This window comes from Populus nigra, chromosome 9 (genome assembly GCF_951802175.1).
Source record: "Populus nigra chromosome 9, ddPopNigr1.1, whole genome shotgun sequence".
NCBI lineage: Eukaryota > Viridiplantae > Streptophyta > Magnoliopsida > Malpighiales > Salicaceae > Populus > Populus nigra.
The window spans coordinates 12,717,917-12,740,111 of NC_084860.1; the positions used below are offsets into that span (position 1 = coordinate 12,717,917).

The window sequence follows — 22,195 nt, forward strand, 5'->3', positions numbered from 1 at the left end:
ATTAGTAATAATATTTTTAAAAACATTTGTTGATAATAATGAAAATAATAATATTTATAATATCAATAATAATATTAAACATGTCTACCCAAGTTCTTATAGTTTTTAATTTTACACTTCAAATTAAATCTATAGTTTCTCTTCAATAGTAATAATATTGTTTTTCAATTTTATTATTATTATTAATATTATTAATTTTACACTTCAAAAGACTTGGGCCAAGCAGGGGCGCCAAACCCAAGACAAAAAAAAAATTTTATTTTTTTTCTATACTTTCAATTATTTTTTTATATTTTTAAATTATTTTAATGTATTAATATTAAAAATAAATATAAAAAATATTATTTTAATATATTTTTAATAAAAAATACTTTTGAACAAAAACTATATCGGTAACAACCATAAAATATAATTTTTATTGAAGGAATAACAAATTAATAAACATAAAAAATGAATTATTTCAAGGAGAAGGTATGATTTGAATTTTTAGATCTAAAATATTAAATTAGATTTTTGTGATGTTTGTTGTTTATAATTTATTTATACTTTTTTTATAAATAATTTTTTAACTTACGTTACTTGGGTTTGACAAATATATCGGACCCAAGTTTACTTGAAACATAATAATAACAATAATAATAATAAATAATAATAATCATAACAATAACAACAACAACAACAATAATAATCATATTAACAACAATAATAACAAAAGATAGAATTTCTATTGAAAGAATAAGAAATTCATAAATATAAAACATGAACAATTTCAATGGAAAAATATAATTTGAATTTATAGATTCAAAACATTAAATTAGATTTTTGTGATGATTTGCTTATAATAATAAAGATATGTTTGTTTGAGTTTGTCAACCATGTGTAATGTCAATTCAGGCAAGCGAATCTGTGACCAGATAAGTAAGTCTAGTTCTGATGCCTGGGATATGATAAATATGTCTAACCTCAATACCAGTTGTATGACAATCATGCTATTTCCTAGTGCTAAATCCTATAAAACCCGAATAGACATTCTGTATCCAATCATTCTTTTAATGTCATGTATTTTATGGAAAAGACAACTTCATCTCAACTACCTGTTTAATAAGTTTCTTTACAAGACCACATCAATATACTGCTCGAATTTGTAATGCTCTGTATTTTGATTGAACAATAGAAGAACAAATAGTGAAACATTGAGCTCCTTTATTGTGTGTATATATTCAAACTGATATTATTCTGAAAAATTCCTATCTCTCTAGAGTTAATCGCAGTAAACCGAGCCACATTAAAACAGCAATACATGCTTGACTTGAGATGCACATTGTACGCAAAGATGTACGAATAGTCAAAGAAGTTCGACCTTGAAATTACTAAACGCGCCACCCTCATCTGCTATAAGAAGGCGTTGCCTGCCTGCCTGGTTTTACACCAAAGCCACTCAAATTCTAGATAGACAAGCAGAAGCTAATTTCTTCCATTCCTATGGAACGGTCATGGTTCTTCTCTCTTTTATTGCTCTTCTCCATATACAACCTTGCCCAGTCCACTGTCCCTCCTTCTTCCAGATTTAAGGAAGTTAATACTGGAGACTTTGCGGAAGCCCTTTCAGAGTATAGTTCAGATTTTCGCGGCCTGGACCTCTCTGTTTCCATTTTCCAACTTTGCTTTTATAACACCACCCCTAATGCATTCACTCTCGCTATACGAATGGGTACTAGGAGGTCACCTGCAATGAGGCGTTTTGTTTGGGAAGCCAACCGAGGCAACCCAGTTGGGGAAGATGCCACTCTCACTTTTGGTGAGGATGGTAACCTTATCTTGGCCGATGCTGATGGCAGGGTTGCTTGGCAAACCAACACTGCCAACAGAGGTGTTGTAGGCTTGCAAATGCTAACAAATGGTAACATGGTGCTTCATGATTCTAAAGGCAATTTCATCTGGCAAAGTTTTGACTATCCTACAGATACTCTTTTGGTTGGTCAACCTCTTCGTGTTGGAGGCGTCACCAGGCTTGTGAGTCGAGCATCTGACAAACAGAACACAAATGGAGCCTATAGCCTGGTCTTAGAACCCGAAAGATTAGCCATGTATTACAAGAGCCCAAACTCCCTCAAACCATATGTCTACTACACATTTAGTAAACAGAAAGGGCGTCTGCAATATGTGAGGCTAAGTAAAACCCCAAATTCGCAAGACCTGAGCCTTGAGTTCTCTACAGGCGCTAGAACCTTGCTCTCTAGGCCGAAATTCAACAGCACAATGTCATTTCTTCGACTCGGGGTAGATGGGAATCTTAGAGTCTACACTTTCAATGACAAGTTAACTTCTGCTTCTTGGGAAGTGACTTTCACTCTTTTCTCTAGAGATGCACGTATTTGGGAAAGTGAGTGCCAATTGCCACAGAAATGTGGCAAGTTTGGGCTTTGTGAAGACAGTCGATGCGTTAGTTGCCCATTACCAACTGGGTTTAGGAAATGGACCCAGAAATGCGAACCAGTGAAGTCATCTGTGTGTAACAAGAATTTCTATTACTATAAACTAGAAGGGGTTGATCATTCGATGAGCAAGTACGGAGATGGAACTGGACCAGTGAAGAAGACTGATTGTGAGAAGAAATCTCCGGTGACTGCAAGTGCTCAGGCTACTTTTACAACACAAAGACATCGATGTGTTGGATTGCTTATGACCTGCAAACGCTGACCAAGGTTGCCAATCCTACACATGTGGGTTACGTAAAAGTACCGAACCACCAGTGAGAGCTGGCCTGCTTGCTTCACCAATGCAAGTAGTTAAAAAAAAGAAGATCTTATTATAGTTTTCTTATATGTACTGTGTGTTTACCTGGTGCCCCTAGTTTATTGCTTGCTGACATTTTGTGGAGCAGTGTTTGCTCCTCGCAATTTACTTTACTGTTTCTTTCTGTGACAAAAAAATAAAACTAAAACAGTTGGGCGTTTCAAGGCACCTCTTATTTTTCCCTTTCACATTCGATTATAGCATTCTTCATATATATATATATAACACCAAAATGCATTACATATTTCATAACTCAATTTTGAATCCCCCAAAAAAAAATTAAAGTTTGAAGGCTTATTGAGGAGTAAATTGAAGAACCTTAAAACAAAGGATCAAGAAGAAAGAGAAGCACACATTCAGGGACTAAAATTGATTAAAATCAAGGATAAATTTAAAGAGATTGGAAGTTTGATTGGGGATGAAATTCAAGACATCCAAGACTGAGGGTCCAAATTTACATAACGAAGACTTAATCGAAAGAAATCTTGAGAAATCAACCTAAATTGCCCGAATTCAACGAAGTTGAAAGATCAAGGCCCCTTTATAAAATGAACAAAACAGTGCTATTTTAGCACCACTATTCATTTTCTTCTTCATTTCTCCCGTGAGGGAGCTAGCTGGGGTTCCTTTTTGCAGAGCATTTAATGCTCTCTCACGCCACAGGTAAAACAAAAGGAACACTTCTCTAGTATCCTTGATATCGTACTACCTCCTAGTATGATACCCGCAGAGTGGCTCCTCCTATAGCTGCTGCAACACTGGTCCAAAACCACTAACTCGACCAGCCTTTGACAGCTTAGTTTGAGAGTACCAGGTTACTGGCATGGCATCAATGGCTAGGATCATTCCAAGGGGGTTAGGAGATAAGTCACGAAGGATTATATATATTTATATCACCTCCTATAAATAAGAGTCCTGTTTAGTTAAAAAAAAAAAATGGGGGATCTCGGGTTCCAATAAAAGAAAAACACCATTGTTCTCCATTGTTTCAACCAACAACGCCATTTCTCCTCCTCCATCATCTTCAGCAACCGGATACCAGCCATAAAAAAAAAGAGCCAGAATTATTCAATCCAACCAAAACCAGCAGGGACTCTCCCCTGTTCCAGTTGCGAATACCTCTGTCTCACTGTATAGTCAAGAATTCCAGACCTCTATCCCTTTACCCAGCCCAGAACGCTGCATAGAAACGCCTAGTCCAACAGTTAGCCACATGTTTCTTCTTCTTCGTCATACAAGAGGAAGCCTTCACAAACTCCCATTCATTTGCTTTAACCTTTGTTAGTTCAACAAACAGAGTCTGTTTTCTTTGGCAAAACATAGGTTGCCAACGTTGAATGAAGGAAAAGGTGTGTCCTGCTATTGGGAATATATCACCTAAACTTTGAAGAAGCATCGCAAAAGCTATTCGTGCTTCAGCATCAACAGCACCTCCAGTCCACGTATAACTCCATGTTATGTTGGTTATGAAAAGAATAGTGTTTAACGTTTTTCTTGATGGACAGTTTTAATCCTAGTTTATGCTTGTTGAAAGTAATTAAGCTGATAAAGCATGAATAATGTTGTAATATCTGGTGGCTTGAGATGCATGCTCTTGGGTTTACATGTTTTTGGGTTTAAATATGAACATCAGATGAACAATATAGAGGAGTTGTGATTGTTATTGTTAAATTATCCGTGCAGATCCTTTGCCATGCTTAAAATCATGTTTGTAGTTGGGCTAGACCATTAAAAATTTAAGACCATGTGTGGCTTGATAAATATGGTTATTAAAGCTTGAAAAAAAATATATTTTTAAAATATTTTTAATTGAAAAATATTATACATTATAATATCAAATACATATTACTAGCTTGAACCCTACACTATAGCAACAGTATTTTATTTTATTTTATCTAGATATCAACTCTACTATATATTTTTGTGATCCTTGCATGTTGCATCCTTCCATCAGTTGGCGTCACTAACATTGTTAAATGACACAAGTCAGTTGTTCACAGCATGGATAAAACATTAACATACATTTTGGTCTCTCAGATTTTCCAAAAATATTATTTTGGGCCATGTATTTTATCTCTCTTACGAGTAAGTACTTATTTAGTTGTTGTTTCTGGTTCTCTTGTTTTAAAATAAATGCAATTTAGTCCCTAAATGTTTTTTTCCAATTAAATATCTAAAGCTTAACCTGGTAGCATTTTTTTGACCAAGTTTAAGATTTCAAATGTAGGGAATTAATTGAAAAAAATCATTCTAAGACTAAATTGCATTTATCTTCAAATAAGAGGACAAAAACTTCAATCAAGGACTTACTCTTAAGAAAAACAAAATATATGAACCAAAATAAAAAATATAATGTCCAAGATTGAGATCAAGATAAAAAAAAAAAAAATAGTTGAAAGATGTTTTGAACATTGTTTATTTTCTTAACACTTCTGGTATCTATATAAATCTTTTCCTGAATGCATTAAACAGGAACAATTACATATCAATCGAAATAAACCCCATACCTGATTTTGGAGCAAAGTCATGATCGAGGAGTAATCGTTTAGTTCATGAGGGTTTTCCAGCTTGGGGCAATGCTGATTCAGCTTTGTGCTGGGAAATTGTGGATTCTGACGAGAACAAAGTTGTCACTGCCAGCATATTTGCCTCAACCTGCCATGAATGATCAAAATTTAATAAATCCAGAAATAAAAAATTGTCATTTTCACTGGCTGGAAATCTTCTTCACAAACAGATTGAACTAACCATTAAACCAAAATGCGAAAACAAGCTTAAGCTAGAACAGCAAATGAACCAAATCATGATAATGATTTTTTAAAAAAATAAATCAAAGTGAACTGGTTCTTCACTGCGAACAAAGTTGATCCATGCAAACCATTTATGACCGAGCAAGTTAGCATATCCATTACATGTATTCTTAATAAAATCAATATCACCCACAGGGAATAGATTATAGGTAAAAGAAAGCACCAATTTGATTCAGAAACCTACAACAAACATCAAAACCTTCCCTTCCGTCAGGAAAAAAAAATACAGAACAGAAAGCAAAAAATGAAACACACATGACATTAGCTGTCTCACTGTCAATGCAATCAAAAATAGAAAACTCAAAGCACATATCCATAATAATGCTATCGCCGAAGAACCAAATTTAGAGAAGGGAAGACTCGGATCTATTTGCATATATTATCAGCACAAAAAGAAGAAATCTTTCAAAGCAAAGCATTACGTGTCTGTCATGTTACTTCTATTGGCAGAACAGTCTGGTTCAGCTTTCCAGTAAAAAAAATCAGTTCTCATGTTTGGTAACAAAACATAAAAAGCTCTTGATCGAGGTTGCATGAAGTCGAATATGTGCCGTATAAAATATGACATGTAGAGTCCAGATGCAGCTCAAATTACAATCAAATGTATATTATTGGGCAACGATGGACGCTTTCATGAGGGCAGAATGACAGCTGGGAAACCCCATTAATCAAGTTTCCTTCTCTTTCTTTCATTTCCCAGACATGTAACAATCTCTGCCAAAACAAAACATAACAGGAATAAACATTATGATAAAATTAAATTGAATACTTTTCACTATTATAGGGAATAAACATAACACTATAATACTTTTCACTATTATAGTGTATTGATAATAAAATTTTACACTCATGAACAATATTAATTAAAATTATTAATGATTGTTATAATTATTCCACAATTAATCTGTAATGGCTTTCCGATCAAATTAATTTGTTGTTGAGGAGGCGTATATATTTGAATACTTGTACCTCATTTAGAAATTTTAATCTTTCTCTACTATATATATTTTATTAATAATCTATCAGCTCTAATCTGTAATACACCAGGAAGATTATGATAGCCATTGTTAGTCATAATACAAAAATTAATTGCTTTACCATGGTGTAACCTCAGGTAGAATTTTATTATGTTAGTAAAATATAAAAAATTAAATTTAATGACGACATGGTTTAATTAAATATTTAAAATGAAAAGAATAATAGATCATTGAAAATAAATTTTTTAATGAATGAATATTTAGAATCCGATTAAATGAAAAACACATGAAATAGATATAAAAGCATTGTAGCCTTTGACTAAAAAAAACCTTCTTAAAAAAACTTGTGGTCAGTAACACCATAGATAGAAAAGGGAGTGGATTTTTTCTTTCTCTACCAAATTGTTAACAGAAAAACACCAAAAAAAGATAGATTTAAGGGGTTAAATGAGTTTTGGGTGGATTAAAAGAGAAAAACCTGAGAATTAGAGGGTTTTTAAGGGTGTAAATTAAGAGTTTTGAAAAGTAAAAAAGGAGAGTGAAGAGTGAAGGAAAAACTTGAGTTTTCTTTGCAATTTCCTCATTGATTTATCATCATTAAGAGGTAAGGAACCTTAATTTGAATCGATTGAAGTTTTGATGTGTTTACGAGCATGTTATGTACATATTATGAAAAGTTGAGTATAATGTGTTGTGTTGTTTAAAAAAATATTATTAACTTAAAATTAATTTTTTGGACTCGAATTAGGGTTGAGTCAAGTGAGAATAATGAAAAAATAGAAAGAAAACATGTCTACCCTTTTGGTGGGTGAACTTTGAGTCAGACAAATGGGGAAATGAATTTAATTACTTTAATTGTTATGAATTGTGTTAGTATAGGTATAAAATGAAAGGAAAAGAAGAAAATGGTATAAAAACTTGAAGAAAAACTTATGTACTTCTTTGTAGAATAGGTTCGGCCAATGGAATCCTTAAAAAGAGGATTGAAATTGATTTAACTGTTGTTTGGAATTATGTATGTGATGAGGTAAATTGATTTATATAAAGAAAAAGAAGTTGAAGAAAAACTAAAAAGAAACACATGGTTTCTTAAAATAGAAGGGGTGTATTCGGTCAAGGACTTGCATGGTGAATTTCTTTGTGATTGCTGGAAGCTTCCATTTAATTATGAATGTGTCGTGTGATATGTTTAATTAGTTGGAAATGTAAAATAAATTGAGAAAAGGTATTTATTGCAAGTATTATATAGAAACAATGAAGATTGTTATTTTAGAACCTATATATAGTTCCAAATTTTATTGAAATGATAGTAATCAAATTAGTCCTATGTTGATAGGGGGTATTCTAGCAGCTATACCACAAGCTGAAGGAGATACATGCTCATTACATATGACATGACAGGTAGGTGTCTAACACCTATCCTTAGCTAATTAATATGCTAGTAGAACTATTAATTTTACTTCTTTATGATTTCTAAACTTGGTACTGAAAAAAATAAATGAATTGATGGATAATGAAAAAAATAAAAAAAGAATTGAGATTTTATTAGTCATCTACTTTGTGAAGACTAATGATATAAATTGGTATGAAATCAACGGTAACCTTAATGGAAAAAATAGATGGATGGAAAACTTGATTAGGCATACCAAAAATCAAAGCTAATGATGTCATTATCAAATGAAAAATTAAAAGTATCGTAAAGAACTTGATTAGTTGTTCCCTGTACAGGGGACTAATGATACTAGTGGATTATATTGGTATCGACATTTACCAGAACTTGATTAGTCGTTCTTGGCACGAGAGACTAATGATAACAATATGTTATATTGGTATCAACATTTACCTGAACTTGATTAGTCGTTCTTGGTATGTGAGATTAATAATACCGATGAGTTATATTGATATTAGTATTTACCTGAACTTGATTAGTTATTTTCAGTATATAAGACTAATGATACCAATGATGTTCATTGGTATCAGCATGAACACGAAGGGAATATGTGGAAATGAACTTAATTAGCCGATCCTAACCAATAAGAAAGCCTATTGATGTTAATGTATATTGGCATTGACATGTACTTGAAAACTTGATTAGCTTTTCAATAGAATGAAAACTAATGATACCAAATGGATTGATATCGGTATACCTTTGATTAATCATACTTAATGTAATGGTGAAAGATATCAAATTGGAAGTAATGTCAAAATTGATTAATTGACCTGAGTTATAGGTGATTAATAGCATTATGATGTTAATGTTTGCAACAAGGATAAAAAGATAATGAAATGATAAGGAATACATGATAAAATGCCTTACTTTTTGGTTGGAAATGAAAATAAAAAGGGAATTTGATTATATTCTTTGGTGTAATAATTATTTATTAACTTTTTCACTAATTTATGTTTTGTTCGTTGCACTTTTCAGGGCCATCACACTAACATCAAAAATAGATTTATCTTCTCTCTTTTGTTCACATAGATTAGATATATTATGTTAATTTTTGGGTTGTAATGTATTTTGTTTTAAGCATATACATATAATTAATGCTTCACTTTTATTTGTAGACGCATGAATCATAACTTATCCATCATTATGATGCATGCTAGATTCAATATAAATTATCCAATCTTATAATTAAAATGTGATATAATTAATTGGATGTTATATTGGATGAATTGAAATTACTAGTAATTGATTGATGTTGATTATGTTTCATGATGATTGGATCAAGGAATTGAGAACACGTGTAGAAGTGAAATAGATTTAAGTCAATAAGCAATAAAATAGATGAAAAATTAAAAAAAAAAAACTATAGACTTTAGGAATGAAAATGCTTTTTCTAGACTTTATCCACGTACAATACAAAAAAACAAAAAACAAAACAAAAATATATTGTTAATAAGACAAAGAAAAGATGAAATAAAGAAAATCATGTATATTGAATCACAATACATACCTTATAATTTGTTGTAGATGAAGATAGAATTATAGCTAGAGATTACAAGGAATGAAAGGGCTCTCTGTAGGAGTTATACTATGATTTTTCTGATGAAATCACCGACGGACTATTAAATAATATTATTTTTAATTATTCTGTCGGTGATGCCAACGACGAATTCATTTTAAAATTTTGAATTTCATAAAAAATTTAAATAACCCTCCAAAATTTTCACAGTCCGTCGGTAAGTACACGCTATCAGAGATGTATTAATTACCCATGCTTTAGAAATCACATTCTGTCGGTGCGTTTGACGGTGATTGTGGACTGTACCAACATAGGAGGGGAGTAATTCATAAACGATCATCCATAACTTCTATTGAACCTCTACAAAATAATGATGACAATATGTATTAATTAACTATGTTAAGTAAATAAATTTAAAAAAATATTGGTTTTACTCGAGATTATCCAACAAACTAATTAAAACTTATTCATTATCAATTACCAATTATCAATTATCAACATCCATACAAATTTATATACATAAATTTGCTGAAATTACAATTCCGCAATAACATTGATAAAAATTAAAATGGACCCGTTAATCAAGCTATTATTTATTTCATCACAACATATCTAATTCGATAATTTGACATAAGTTTCAACAATTTACAAATAAATATAATTTTACAAAATCTAAAAGTACAAAATTAAACATTCATACTACAAGTTTGTTTGAGAAAAAACAATAAAACATGTACATACCTAACAAATTACATATACTAAAAAAAAACATAATAAAATTGTCATTTTAATGTTAAAATTTTAAAAAAAAATAGATTAACTTAAAAAAATGACAAGATCCACAATAAATCAGAACACGGATATTGTGATTGCAAAAAACAAAGAAGGATGATTTATGATGAGAAGTAAGGGATGTTTTGGGGGGTGGTTACTTGTAGTTTGGGAGGGGAGAGTTTGTTTAGATGTAGGGATGGGGAAGAAGAAGGGGAAATAGGGGAGGGAAGGGTTGACAGCTTGGTGATATATTAACTTTTACTAATGAAATCATTGACGAAAATATTTCGTCAGTGATTCCATTGGCGATTCTGACGGTGAAGGGGTCACGTCATTGTACAAATATCCCGAGTTAAATCCCTTGATAATTTCATCGGTAAAATTGCCTACAAAATTTTCCATGTTAATGACCTGTTTTTATTTTTAAAATTCTATATATTCCATCTGTAATTTACCGACAGATGTATTCTGTCGATATATACCGACTGATTTACATCCATCGGTAATTACCACTGCAAATTATCGACAAAAAAAGTTCATCGGTAATTCCATTGGTTTTAGTTGAATTTCTTGTAGTGTTTATAGAAATTTTATTTGTTTTCAATTCTATCCATAAATTCCAATTTGACATAAATTATTTTTTTTTCAATTGATCCTTATTCTTTTGATTTTTTTTCTTTGTCCATTTTATAAAAGTTTTATTCGTTTCATATTTCATCCATCAATTCAAATTTATGGTATTAAGTTTTTCAATTTGGTCCTCATTGTTTTTATTTTTAACTTTTTTCACCCTTCAATCCAATATATATATTTTTTATTTCAATTTTGATCCTCATTTGTTTATTGTTATTTTTTTAATCCTTTTGTATAATTTAAATTATTTTTTGGGAATTGGACTTATGGTTTTTTCAGATAGGGTGCTTTAGGTTTAATGATCTTGGTTACATGTTTGAAAAATTAACACGATTTGATTTTTTTAAATAGGTTTTGTAATTCTCTTTATTTTTTTAATTGGTTATTCAAATTTCATAATCTAGGCTGCGAGTGTGTTGAGATATCCTAGGTTAGCTCAACTCTGATTCTCAGGGTTACAGGTTTGTTATGCTAATACAGATTGACTATGGCTGATTTTTTAGATATTTTTTACTCCATTTTGTTATTTTGTGTTTAATGAGTTGTGAATTGAGTTGCAGTATTTGTTTTTTAAAAAAAAAAACTATTTTTTTTCCTAGGTTATCCCAATCACTATTCTTTTTAAATTTGATTCGTTTATTATTATTTTTTATTTTTTTTACTCTAATTAAAATAAAAACAACTTATTTGATTCATTCAGGTCTATAACCCGAACTGTATATTTTTCTTCCTTATTAAAAAATACACTTGCGGCACAAGAATATCATTTTTTGTGCAAAAAATAATATGGCCCCGAAGAGAAGTGCTGGCACCGAGCATAGTTAACACTATATTAAATATCTTAATATAATTATAAAGTTGATGGAAGCGGAAGCATAAATTACAATAAAACAATCATAAAAAAACAAATTTGATGAACGAAAAGGCCTGCAATCTTGAACTTTAAATTCACAGTTTATTTCTCTACAAATAAAACAAATAAATTTTACCTTCTAAAGATGTTTAAAATACCTTCAAATAGATCACGAAACCAACCTATGTTAGATAATAAAATCATAATCCTAAAATGTAAGGGAGAAAATAACATAAGATGAAAAATAACACAAGAAATTCAAAGAAATCAAGGAAAATTGGCCTAACATGGTTTCCTTAGACTTATTTCAGGAAATCAGGGTAGTGGATGAACAAGCAAAGCGGGTTCTTAGTAAAACTAAGCTTTGGGAATTTTCTGTAAAACATTAAGTCTGATTCAACAATTGAATAAAAAATCATGTCATCTTCTGAGCATTATACTGGTCATGATCAGATATAATCTTGGAGATACCCATATCTCGCTAATTTATAAAATATTTGCTAGATGATTTTTGAATAGATCTCTATGTAACTGTGATAGATTTTTACCTGGTTATCTTTTATAAAATATTTACTAGGTTATTCTTCAATTTTAAGCTACTCGACTGCATCATATGTTTTTTATGATATATTAATTCCCTCACAGTACGTCTTTACGGTAAATTAATATGTTAATTTTTCCCTAACGGAGCGTACCAAGTTTTTAGCTACACACATGGTCTGGCTTGATGCTCCACATCGTTCAACGCAAAAGAAATGTTCTATTACTTCCTAATCTCAAATGTATATCATTTTTTTAATATTTTTTTTAACTTTTTTTTTAGAGGGGTGGAGCATTTGTATACCGTGTCCACATTTTAACTGTTGTATATTAAAGGATAGGCCGCCCTCCTCCTCCTCCTCGTCGGCAACTACTCATTCCAACATTGTAGAAATCACTCTGGTTCCGATGGATTGCTTAAATTAATTTCTGAAAAATAAGTTCAACAGTGGACCTTACGTGTAAGCAAAGACTTTCAAACATAGTGGCTGGCAATTGGCTAGCATTCAACAAGTCGACTATTGACAATTTTCATTGTCAAACAGACAAATGGATAGATAAAAGCTCTCAAAGCTGAAAACTATCCTCCCCTCCGCTATATATAGTTCCATCTCCTTCCCTTAATCCATCACATCGCAAGAGAAAGGAAAGATGACAGATGATTGCTCTGGTAAGCGATTGATTATTGTAATGTGCTTATTTATGCATACAACAGTGCATGAGAACCATGCCAATGAGTTTATATATATATGGTTATACATTTAATTTCACCATTCTTTTTGATACATTTAACTATAATTCTTGTTAACCTTAGATGCGGGAAAGAGCTCGTGGCCGGAGCTAGTGGGAATAAACGGAGAAGTGGCAGCAAAAATCATCGTAAGAGAGAATCCCAAGGTTCGTGCTGGGATTGTGAAGGAAGGAATGATGGTGACCATGGATTTCCGTTGCGACAGGGTCCGAGTCTGGGTTGATAAATATGGAATTGTGAAAGATATTCCACAAATTGGTTGATGAGCAGACAAAATATTTTGTTGTTTAAGCTATATTGATACACACACACACACACACACACACACACACACACACGTGTAAGGTTCATCATGAAGATTGTACCAAATAACCAGCATATGTAATCATGCTAATTAAACAAATTAATCTTCAATAAAATGGTTCGTTTGTTGTAAGAGCATCTTATATTATTTTAATATCATCTTTATAGTATTTTATTATTATAATTCATAACAATGAAGTCCCAGAACGTGTACACAATGAAAGACTATGACAATAAATTTTATGAAGTTCAAGCATGTTCGACAGATTACAGCATGTCCCCATCATCAACTCTTATAACCAGCCATTCTCTCCAACTTCTTCTCTTTTACTTTCTCTCACAGATTTAAAAACCTCTATCCTCAATCGTTGCTTCCTCTCTCAACTTCACCACTCCAGATCTAAAAGCCACTGTTTTTGCCTCCCTCTCGACTTCAACGTCGTGAGTGCTGTTGGGGGAGGAGCTTTTTATTGCATGGTGAATTGGTTTATTAGAGAAAATAATGATTCAACATCCCGAGTGCTGCTGTAAGAGGAGCCTTTTTCAATTTTTTGATGAGACCATTAAAGAAGGGATTAAGCCTGATTATGCTAGTTTTGTTGGGGTTCTTTTTGCTTGTAGTCATGCGGGTTTCGTTGACTAAGACATGAAATATTTTACCGCAATGACTGAGGTATATGACATTAAATCAGGAATGTAGCATCAAAATTGCATGAATTTAGGCCATGCTGGTCATGACTACCTTCTTATTTAAAAGTTTTAGTCATGATTATCCCTCCATCCCACCTAGATTTACTAATATATAGTGTATTTAAAAATATAATAACAGTTACGGTTTAAAGTATTTTTTTTATAAATATATTAAGATAAAAAAAAACTTTATTATTTTAAAAATAATTTTTTATTAATGCATTAAAAAATTTTAAGAACATCAAAAAATATTAATTTTAAATTAAAAAATTAAAATTTAAGAAAACATGATTTAAAGAATGTTCCAAACATGCTTATATAAAAATCCATGCCTAATATCAATAAGTTATAGCTAAATAATCAATTTAGGTAAAAAACAAAAAGAAAAGAAAAAAGGAAAAAAAATCCAAAATGGATTTTCAGTTAAAAAAAGCATGGAGTGATTCCAAGCTATAGCTTTATAAGAACAAATTACCAGGGGAGAAGTCCCAATTTTTCTAATAATTCCAACTCCCTCCCGCCTATAATAGTTTCCCAACTGATCGTTTGGCTTATAGCTTCTCTTGGAAAAATTGTAAATCTCCCTCTGAATGCGCCATCGTTACACTTTCTAGCTCGAGATTTCTAGCACTATGGACTATGTAGGCACATCTTTTTGGATCTCAGCGTTAGGGATAACATGATACCCAAATATCTTACCAAACATAGTCTGTACCTTATCTTTTGAAAAAGAACTTGAAAGCTCCTAGAAAAAACTAAAAAACATATTAAAAAAATAAAAAATCTAGAAAAAAATTAAATTTTTGATTAAAAAAACCGAAAATATAAAACTAACATGTGAAATCTAAAATGTTGTTGAGAACTCTTGGATGAAAAGGGGTTTAAAAAAATATTAGGACATCTATGAAACCAGTTTAGAGAAATTATATAGAACGAGACTGATTATCTTGATAAAAAAAAAATAATAATAATAACGATCACCTAAAAGCGTCATACACATGGTAGAATCCTGCAGTTGCTTCTAACCCAAATAGAATTAATTAAATAAATTATGGTTATTTTCTTAGTTCTCTGAAACTATCGGTATCATAATAGAAATTTAATTTAAAATGATGAATATATATATTCTAGACAGAATTACAATTTTATTTGAAGTTTGCCTTATCGCTTCATATTACTTATAAAGATGGTTTTATTTTTTCTTTTTAACGAATTTGTATGGATCATATGTTGAAAATATGATCTATAAGAACAAGAAAGACACGCGAGCTCAATTGGTTATAGGGAATAATGCCACTTTATTATTATACTGGACGGCATAAAAGTCTTGGAAGTGTCAACAACAGGATGACCAGGCTTAACGTCTTGGTGCCTTTATGTAACCTACATGTGTGGAATTTGAAACCTTGGTTAGGGTTTGGAGATCATAAGCAATCGTACACTTGGACGTCTCCTTGTTGTAGAAGTAACCCATACACTTACAGTCACTTGAACACTTTTTTCCACAGTCATCCTCCTTCATTGCTACGCTCCCACTTGCATACTTGCTCATGGAATGATCAACGCCTTCTAATTTATAGTAGTAAAAATCTTTAGAACCACAGGCAGGTGGCTTTACAGGTTCGCAATTCTTGCTCCAGCCCAGAAGACCACCTGGTAATGGGCAAGCAACACATTGGCTGTCTTCACACAGCCCAAACTTACCACATCTCTCTGGTAACTGGCACTCACTCTCTGGAAAACCATCCCTGGAGAAGAGACTGTAGGTCACATCCCATGCCATGTAGTCCACCTTATTGTTGTAAGAGTAGATCCTAAGGTTCCCATCTATCCCAATTCTAAGAAATGACAACGTAGCATTGAATTTAGGTCTGGCTTTCACGCTCCAACCCCCAGAAGATAATTCCAAAGTCACCTCGCTGGCCGAATTGTCATAAGGATCTGGGTACCAATTGAGAGTCGCATTTTGTAGACGATCTTGGCGTGTATCGAACGTGTAATAGAAATATTGTTTAGGAGAATTCGGACTCTTATAGTACATCACCAATCTATTGGATTCCATAACCAAGCTATAGGCGCCATCAGAGTTCTCCTTCTGTGAGGCCCGACTCACAAGTCTAGTCGCACCTCCAACCCGAAGAGATTGACCCACCAAGAGAGTATCAGTAGGAGAGTCAAAGCTTTGCCAGATAAAGTTACCCTTAGAATCATGAAGCACCATGTTACCATTGGGCAGCACTTCGAACCCAGCAACACCTTTATTGGCAGTGTTGGTTTGCCAAGCAACCCTGCCATCAGCATCGGCTAAGACAAGGTTTCCATCCTTTCCAAAGGTAAGAGTGGCATTTTCGCGAACTGGGTTGCCTCGGTTGGCTTCCCAAACCCAGCGCCTTGTTGATTCTGACCTCCTAGTACCCATAAGTAGAGCTAGAGTGTATGCATTAGGGGTGGTGTTATAAAACATAAGTTGGAATGGGGAAGTGCCTTGGGGCAGTGGACGATAATCTGGAGCATACTCACTACTGTAGAAGCCAAACTGTCCTTCATTGACATACTGAAATGTTGAAGAAGGAGGAACAGTAGAGTGGGCAATGAAGAATATTGATAGGAGCAGACATAGAGAAAACAATTTTGACATACTTAAATTTCGGCTTGCTGGGAAGCTGTAGATAGCGTGGGTATTTATCAGGGCAGAAGGGTCCCTTTTATAAGCAGATAAGGATAGCATGGTTGTTAAAAATGCGTTTTAACTCGTAAAATCGTTTGATTTTATGAGTTAAAACACATAAAATGTGTAAAATCGGGGTTAAAACTCAAAAATCAGTAAAATCGGTCAAACCCGGTTAAACTCACTTAAAAACGGGTCAACTCGGAAAAAACGTTAAAAACGTAACGTTTTCCCGAGTTTAGCAAAATTTTCAACAAAAGCAGAATTTTGAAATGCCCTCTGTCCTCTCTCCTCTGACTCAGCACACAGCATACTCTCTTACTCTCTTTCTTCCATTCTTCCATCCTCTTGAAACGCTCTCTCTCCCAATCGAAAGACCTCCTACAGTCCTATTGATCCCGCTCTCTCCAAATTCATCTCCTCAGTGGCTCAGCCTCAGTCCTTCCTAGTTCCTCCTCATTTCATCGACTTTGATTTTTGTGATTTCTGACCCGATTGATTTCATCAGGTATATTTTCAAAATATCATGTTTATTTTAGTTTTTTTTTTTTGTCTAATTTTTGTCGAGTATTATGCATTATCCTTAAGTTTTTCATCATTTTTTCTTGTTTTGTTTCTGTTTTTCTGCCTTTATATTTTTTTCCTGCTTCTATTTATCGATTTGTATTTAGAAAAATTATATTAAGTTATAATTTTATTTTATTTTATTTCAATTCTTTTTTCTTAATTAATTTTTTATGCTATGTTTCGATCAAGTTAAAAAACATCAGAGTTGGAAATGGAAGAGAAGTTAGAACTAAATTATCATTGTTTTGAATTAACAGCCTCTCTTTTTAGGAGTGCTTTTGTTGAATGAATATAAATATATAACCATATTTCACTTGATAGTTCTTGCACTGTGAATTAAAACAAAAAAAAAAGGTGTGAATGGAAGAATATTTGAATACGGGAATGGAGCTTGAATTAAGAATGAGTGTGGAAAAGAGGGAGGACTTGTACAGGTGGGAGGAGTTATGGCATATATTCATTCTCAAGGGTTGGTTTGACAACCTTGGTAACCATCGTTGCTGGTGCTTTCGTTTCCCCATCAGTTTAGCAATATGCTTAATATAGAATTAAATACTAGTTTTCTGTGTTGATAAAATAATGTTTTTTTTTTCAATGCATCTATGCTTAATATAGAATAAAATACAGTGCTTTGTGATTCAAATTGTGCTTAATACAAATTGTGAATCTTCTGTCATATTAATTGTTAAGTGTCATATTTATGGTACAGCTTCTGAGAATTTGAAATTTTAACATATGAGGTCAATGGAGGTTTATTGGCAGTCTCCTGTGCAATAGCTAGATTTCAAAAAGCACATAGCAGTAATAATCCTTTAGATGGTAATGATTTTGATGATTGTTTTAGGAATGATGAGGGAGATAAAGGCAATGAGGGTGTGTTTAGTTTACATGACACACCTACAGATTGTTTGTTTTAGATTTGTTAACTTTTAGTTATTAAAATTCTATGGACATGTATGAATTTTTATTTGAATTATGTATTTTAAGATGTTTGGATATTTGTATTGTTTATTTTACTTTTATTTGAATTATGTATTTTAATGTATTGTTTATTTTACTTTTATTTGAATTATGTATCTTAAGATGTTTGGATATTTGTATTGTTTGAAATATTTTACTTGCGATTTTATGATTTTTAGTTAAAATATTTTACTTGCGATTTTACGATTTTTAGTTAAAAACTTTTACTTGCAATTTTACGATTTTACGATTCGAGTTTACGAGTCGAGTTTATATTGTATGTTCCGTGTCGTGTCAAAAAAACATTTTTGACAACCTTGAGGATAGCATTAGCTACTTTTGGAAAGAGAGGTAGTAAGTATCTCTGTCACTTGGAGCTAATTTTAGCTCCAAGTGACAGAGATACTTATTACCTCTCTTTCCGAAAGTAAATTATATAAATTCAACAGACAATTTATGTCTTTGTATTTTAGATTAGCTTAGCCAAATTTCCCCGATAAGTTTTCGGTTAAAATCGCTTTTCTAAAAAGGAAAAAAAAAAACGGAGCTAGAAAAAGGAAATTATGAAAGTACTCCATTTTTATCATGAATTTACCTGTTTTATGAGAGGTTGAGGCTTAGTGCCTATGGTTGATCGCCTTCTAATGGAAATTCGGCTGTTCAAAGAAAATAAAAGAGAAGATGTGAGATGTCTCTCTCATGACAGATTGCTTGCAAGCTGGAAGAGATCCGAAACATTAATCTCAAGGATGGATTCAAATTGAATTTGGTCAAAGTGACAGCTAACTTTTGGTCCATATGGACGCTTTTAAACAGTTCTCCCCTTCAAAATATCTTGGATTCCAGCGCATGTAAAGGAATAAAAAAAATAAAACAAGAAAAGAAAAGAGTCTGTCCTTGATCAAGTTGTTTGGCCATTCACGACCAAGAAATCAAGGAATAGTGTGTGTATGTATGTGTATTTGGTAACGTGCACTATTTTTTTTGAAAAAAGTATTTTCTAATTAAAAATTTATTAAATTAGTTAAGGTACGTGTAGACTGATCCAGACACTTACGTTAATAAAAAAAAATAATCTTCAACAAGAAGAATAGAGATGGAACACTATCAAAAAATAATAACAAAAATACCGACGAAAAATATTTCATCGCTAATTTTCAATGAAAATTGCGACGAAGAGTTTTCATTGACAGTTTCTGACAAAAATAACAACAACTTATATTTTGACAGTAATTATTGATGGAATTTTCGACATAGTAAAAAAATAAAAAAAATGAATACAACTTTTAATAGGTTTATACTTCTCATTTGTTCACCGCCCTATCAATTTTAAAAGTGATTATTGAGTCTTGTCATTAGACCTACATCCTAAATCATTGTCTTAGGTAATTATAGCTTTTATTATTAATAAAAAGCACACATATTTCAGTTTAGGCAAACTCTTGGCATATAATTAGTACACAAGGACATTTATTTTTAAAAATAAACAATAATAAAACTTATCTTAGATAAAATGTATATAGTAATGACTATCTTCCCCATTATATAACCAGACATTTATCTATAACTTCTAAGGACCAGTTAAAGTTCTCAATTACTATAAAACTATGTGACGATTTCTTTTTCTATTTTTATCCTTTTACATGTAGTTTGCCTTAATATACCTATGATACAATGATGACTCCACCGAGAACCTTATTATAGACAAAATTTTGTTTGATTGATTTTGAATAATAATGTGCCAATAGTTTTTTAAAAATATTTTCAAGATATCTTTTCTTTAAAAAAAATTAAAAAAAAATTCTTTCATCCTTTTGTGAATCTAGTCATGTGGTTTCAAGGACACTGTTACGATGTCGCGGTCGCACAAATTAATTACCTTAGCTTCAAACACAACATACAAGATAGTATAGAGTAAGCAAGGGGTCGATCTCACGAGGAAGATTCAAGTCAGATTTTTATGCTAGATGATATGCAATTTGGGGGGGGGTTTGGACGTTATCTAGGCTAAAGCAAAAGAAAACAGAAAACTATCAAACAAAATTTAATAAAATCAGAAAATTATCAAGAGAACAAACCTTGGTTGCAGGCACACATCCACCTACAAAAATCAGAACTGATTATGGAAACGAAACATCAATTTATATTCTGAATATTTATCTCTTCTTAATATTGGTTAGTTAACGGATCCGTCATATAACTAACTCTAATCATCAAACAACCACAGTGTCCGCACTAGTAATTTAATTTAATGGCAGCCTTAAGAACTAGATAAGTTGATTAATCAAGAAAACATAACTGTCCGCAGTCTATGTTTGATTTGATTGAATGTTCTCCCTAAGATTAATAACGTAGATCCGCCACAATTATTAAACTCAGTTGCTTCACAAGTTCATATACCACAACTCCGTTTTGATATCAAACTTAGCAATAGATTATCTACAATAATAACTTAGAGTCCGCTCTAGCAATTAAAATAAACAATCATAGGAAAAATAAGCATAGAAGAACAAACATATTCATCATATAAACTGAAAAAAAAAAGGTAAAATAAATCTCATAGTTCTTGAAATCTGAAGGTTTCTGTGTCCTTGCAACCAAGAAAAAGTGTTTAGCCTTGCATGTTTGTTGAACAACTAATCAAAAAGAAGGAAGAATGCATAATTTCGTGTTTCTTAGAGGAGGGGGGTGTTTTTTCTCCTCTTGGCTGGCTGCCCCCCTTCTCTTCTCTCATTCTTTTTATATCATAAGAAACCCTAGTCTTTATTTTACAAAATAGTCCTCCCTTAAGTAGACTGTTTACATTTAAGTACTTCAATAACTATTTTTCTAAAAAAGGAGAAATAGTCTTGCATGAAATCTTCAAGCTTTGACTTAGAAGAGCTAAATTTCTGAAATGAAAACTTGGATATCGGTTTAGATGCTTCAGAATGTGATTTGGACTCGTTTCTTCACGAAACCTGTTTGCTGGCAGAATTCAGTTGTCATCTTTGAAAAATCATATCTCCCTCATATGACATGTTTTTTTGCTGAAATTTGGAGCATTTATAGGCCTTTGAGTCAGGAATTCAAAACAATTAAGTTTGCATCAATTGGACTTCTGTAGCTCCAGATATTCAAGTCAGAATAGTTGAAGGTCAACATTGGCAGATTGGGAGATTTGACTTTGAAGGCTGCGATTTCCATACTCTTCCTTATTTTTATTTTCTTGCCTTAGATTTCCAGAAATGTATGGATGTTAGCTTTTTAATTCCACTAGAATCACTTCATTTCAACCTCTAGAGCTCATGCTCTACATAAAACATCAACTGAATGTCAAATCTGTCAATTATCTTCAATTTACTCATTTTTGCATCTTCCATTCAAAAGTGCCTTCAAAACATAAAACAAAGAATATCAAGGCATTTTATATATAAAACATAAGCAAAACACTAGTTAAATATGGATGAAACTATCGAATAATATGGTTGCATCAGACACACCCAACAATACCTTTTCGTGTTACTTTTCTAGTCATCCAGTCAATCACTTTTAAAAAATGGAGTCACTTATGGTGACAACATTGTTTAAAAAAAATTTAAAAAAAAATTGTTGGTGTTTATTTGATATTTGAAAATGTGAATTTTCTATGGTCATGTTGATGCATGTGTAATGAATTTATCTTGTGTTCTTATTTGGACTCCACGGTTCATATGAACAATATTTTTTTATATATTTAATTTGCAGTTTTTCTATCTGAGCCTCTTATGACAACGACAACCTTCCCTTCTACTTTCTCATCACATTGATGCGGAGTACCATAGTCACTTGAGTCACGGAGAAAGGGTAACTCATCAAGAAGGTGACGGTTTCACATCCAAATCGAATGTTAAAGGCTAGACACTCTCGTTATCCCCCTCCCCATTAG

The 22,195-nt window shown here is 32.1% G+C and overlaps 2 protein-coding genes, 1 long non-coding RNA gene and 1 pseudogene across 3 annotated transcripts; 3 read left to right on the forward strand and 1 right to left on the reverse strand.

Moving 5' to 3' along the window:
- The first annotated feature begins 1,443 nt into the window (after positions 1–1,443).
- Positions 1,444–2,964, forward strand: LOC133702583 (epidermis-specific secreted glycoprotein EP1-like; annotated as a pseudogene).
- A 9,979-nt stretch (positions 2,965–12,943) lies between these two features.
- Positions 12,944–13,581, forward strand: LOC133702829 (inhibitor of trypsin and hageman factor-like). Its single transcript, XM_062127141.1, has 2 exons — positions 12,944–13,019; positions 13,164–13,581. The coding sequence occupies exons 1-2, from the start codon at positions 13,001–13,003 to the stop codon at positions 13,361–13,363; spliced, it is 219 nt and encodes a 72-aa protein (XP_061983125.1). The 5' UTR covers positions 12,944–13,000; the 3' UTR covers positions 13,364–13,581.
- Positions 13,582–15,371: 1,790 nt separating this feature from the next.
- On the reverse strand, positions 15,372–16,830 carry LOC133702761 (epidermis-specific secreted glycoprotein EP1-like; the record flags this gene model as incomplete). Its single annotated transcript, XM_062127082.1, has 2 exons — positions 15,372–15,409; positions 15,449–16,830. A coding segment is annotated over one exon (1,380 nt), but the record flags the coding sequence as incomplete, so codon positions are not given.
- Positions 16,831–16,993: 163 nt separating this feature from the next.
- On the forward strand, positions 16,994–18,373 carry LOC133703354 (uncharacterized). Its single transcript, XR_009843871.1, has 2 exons — positions 16,994–17,269; positions 18,038–18,373. It is a non-coding gene; the product is annotated as an uncharacterized LOC133703354 (long non-coding RNA).
- The last annotated feature ends 3,822 nt before the right edge of the window (positions 18,374–22,195 follow it).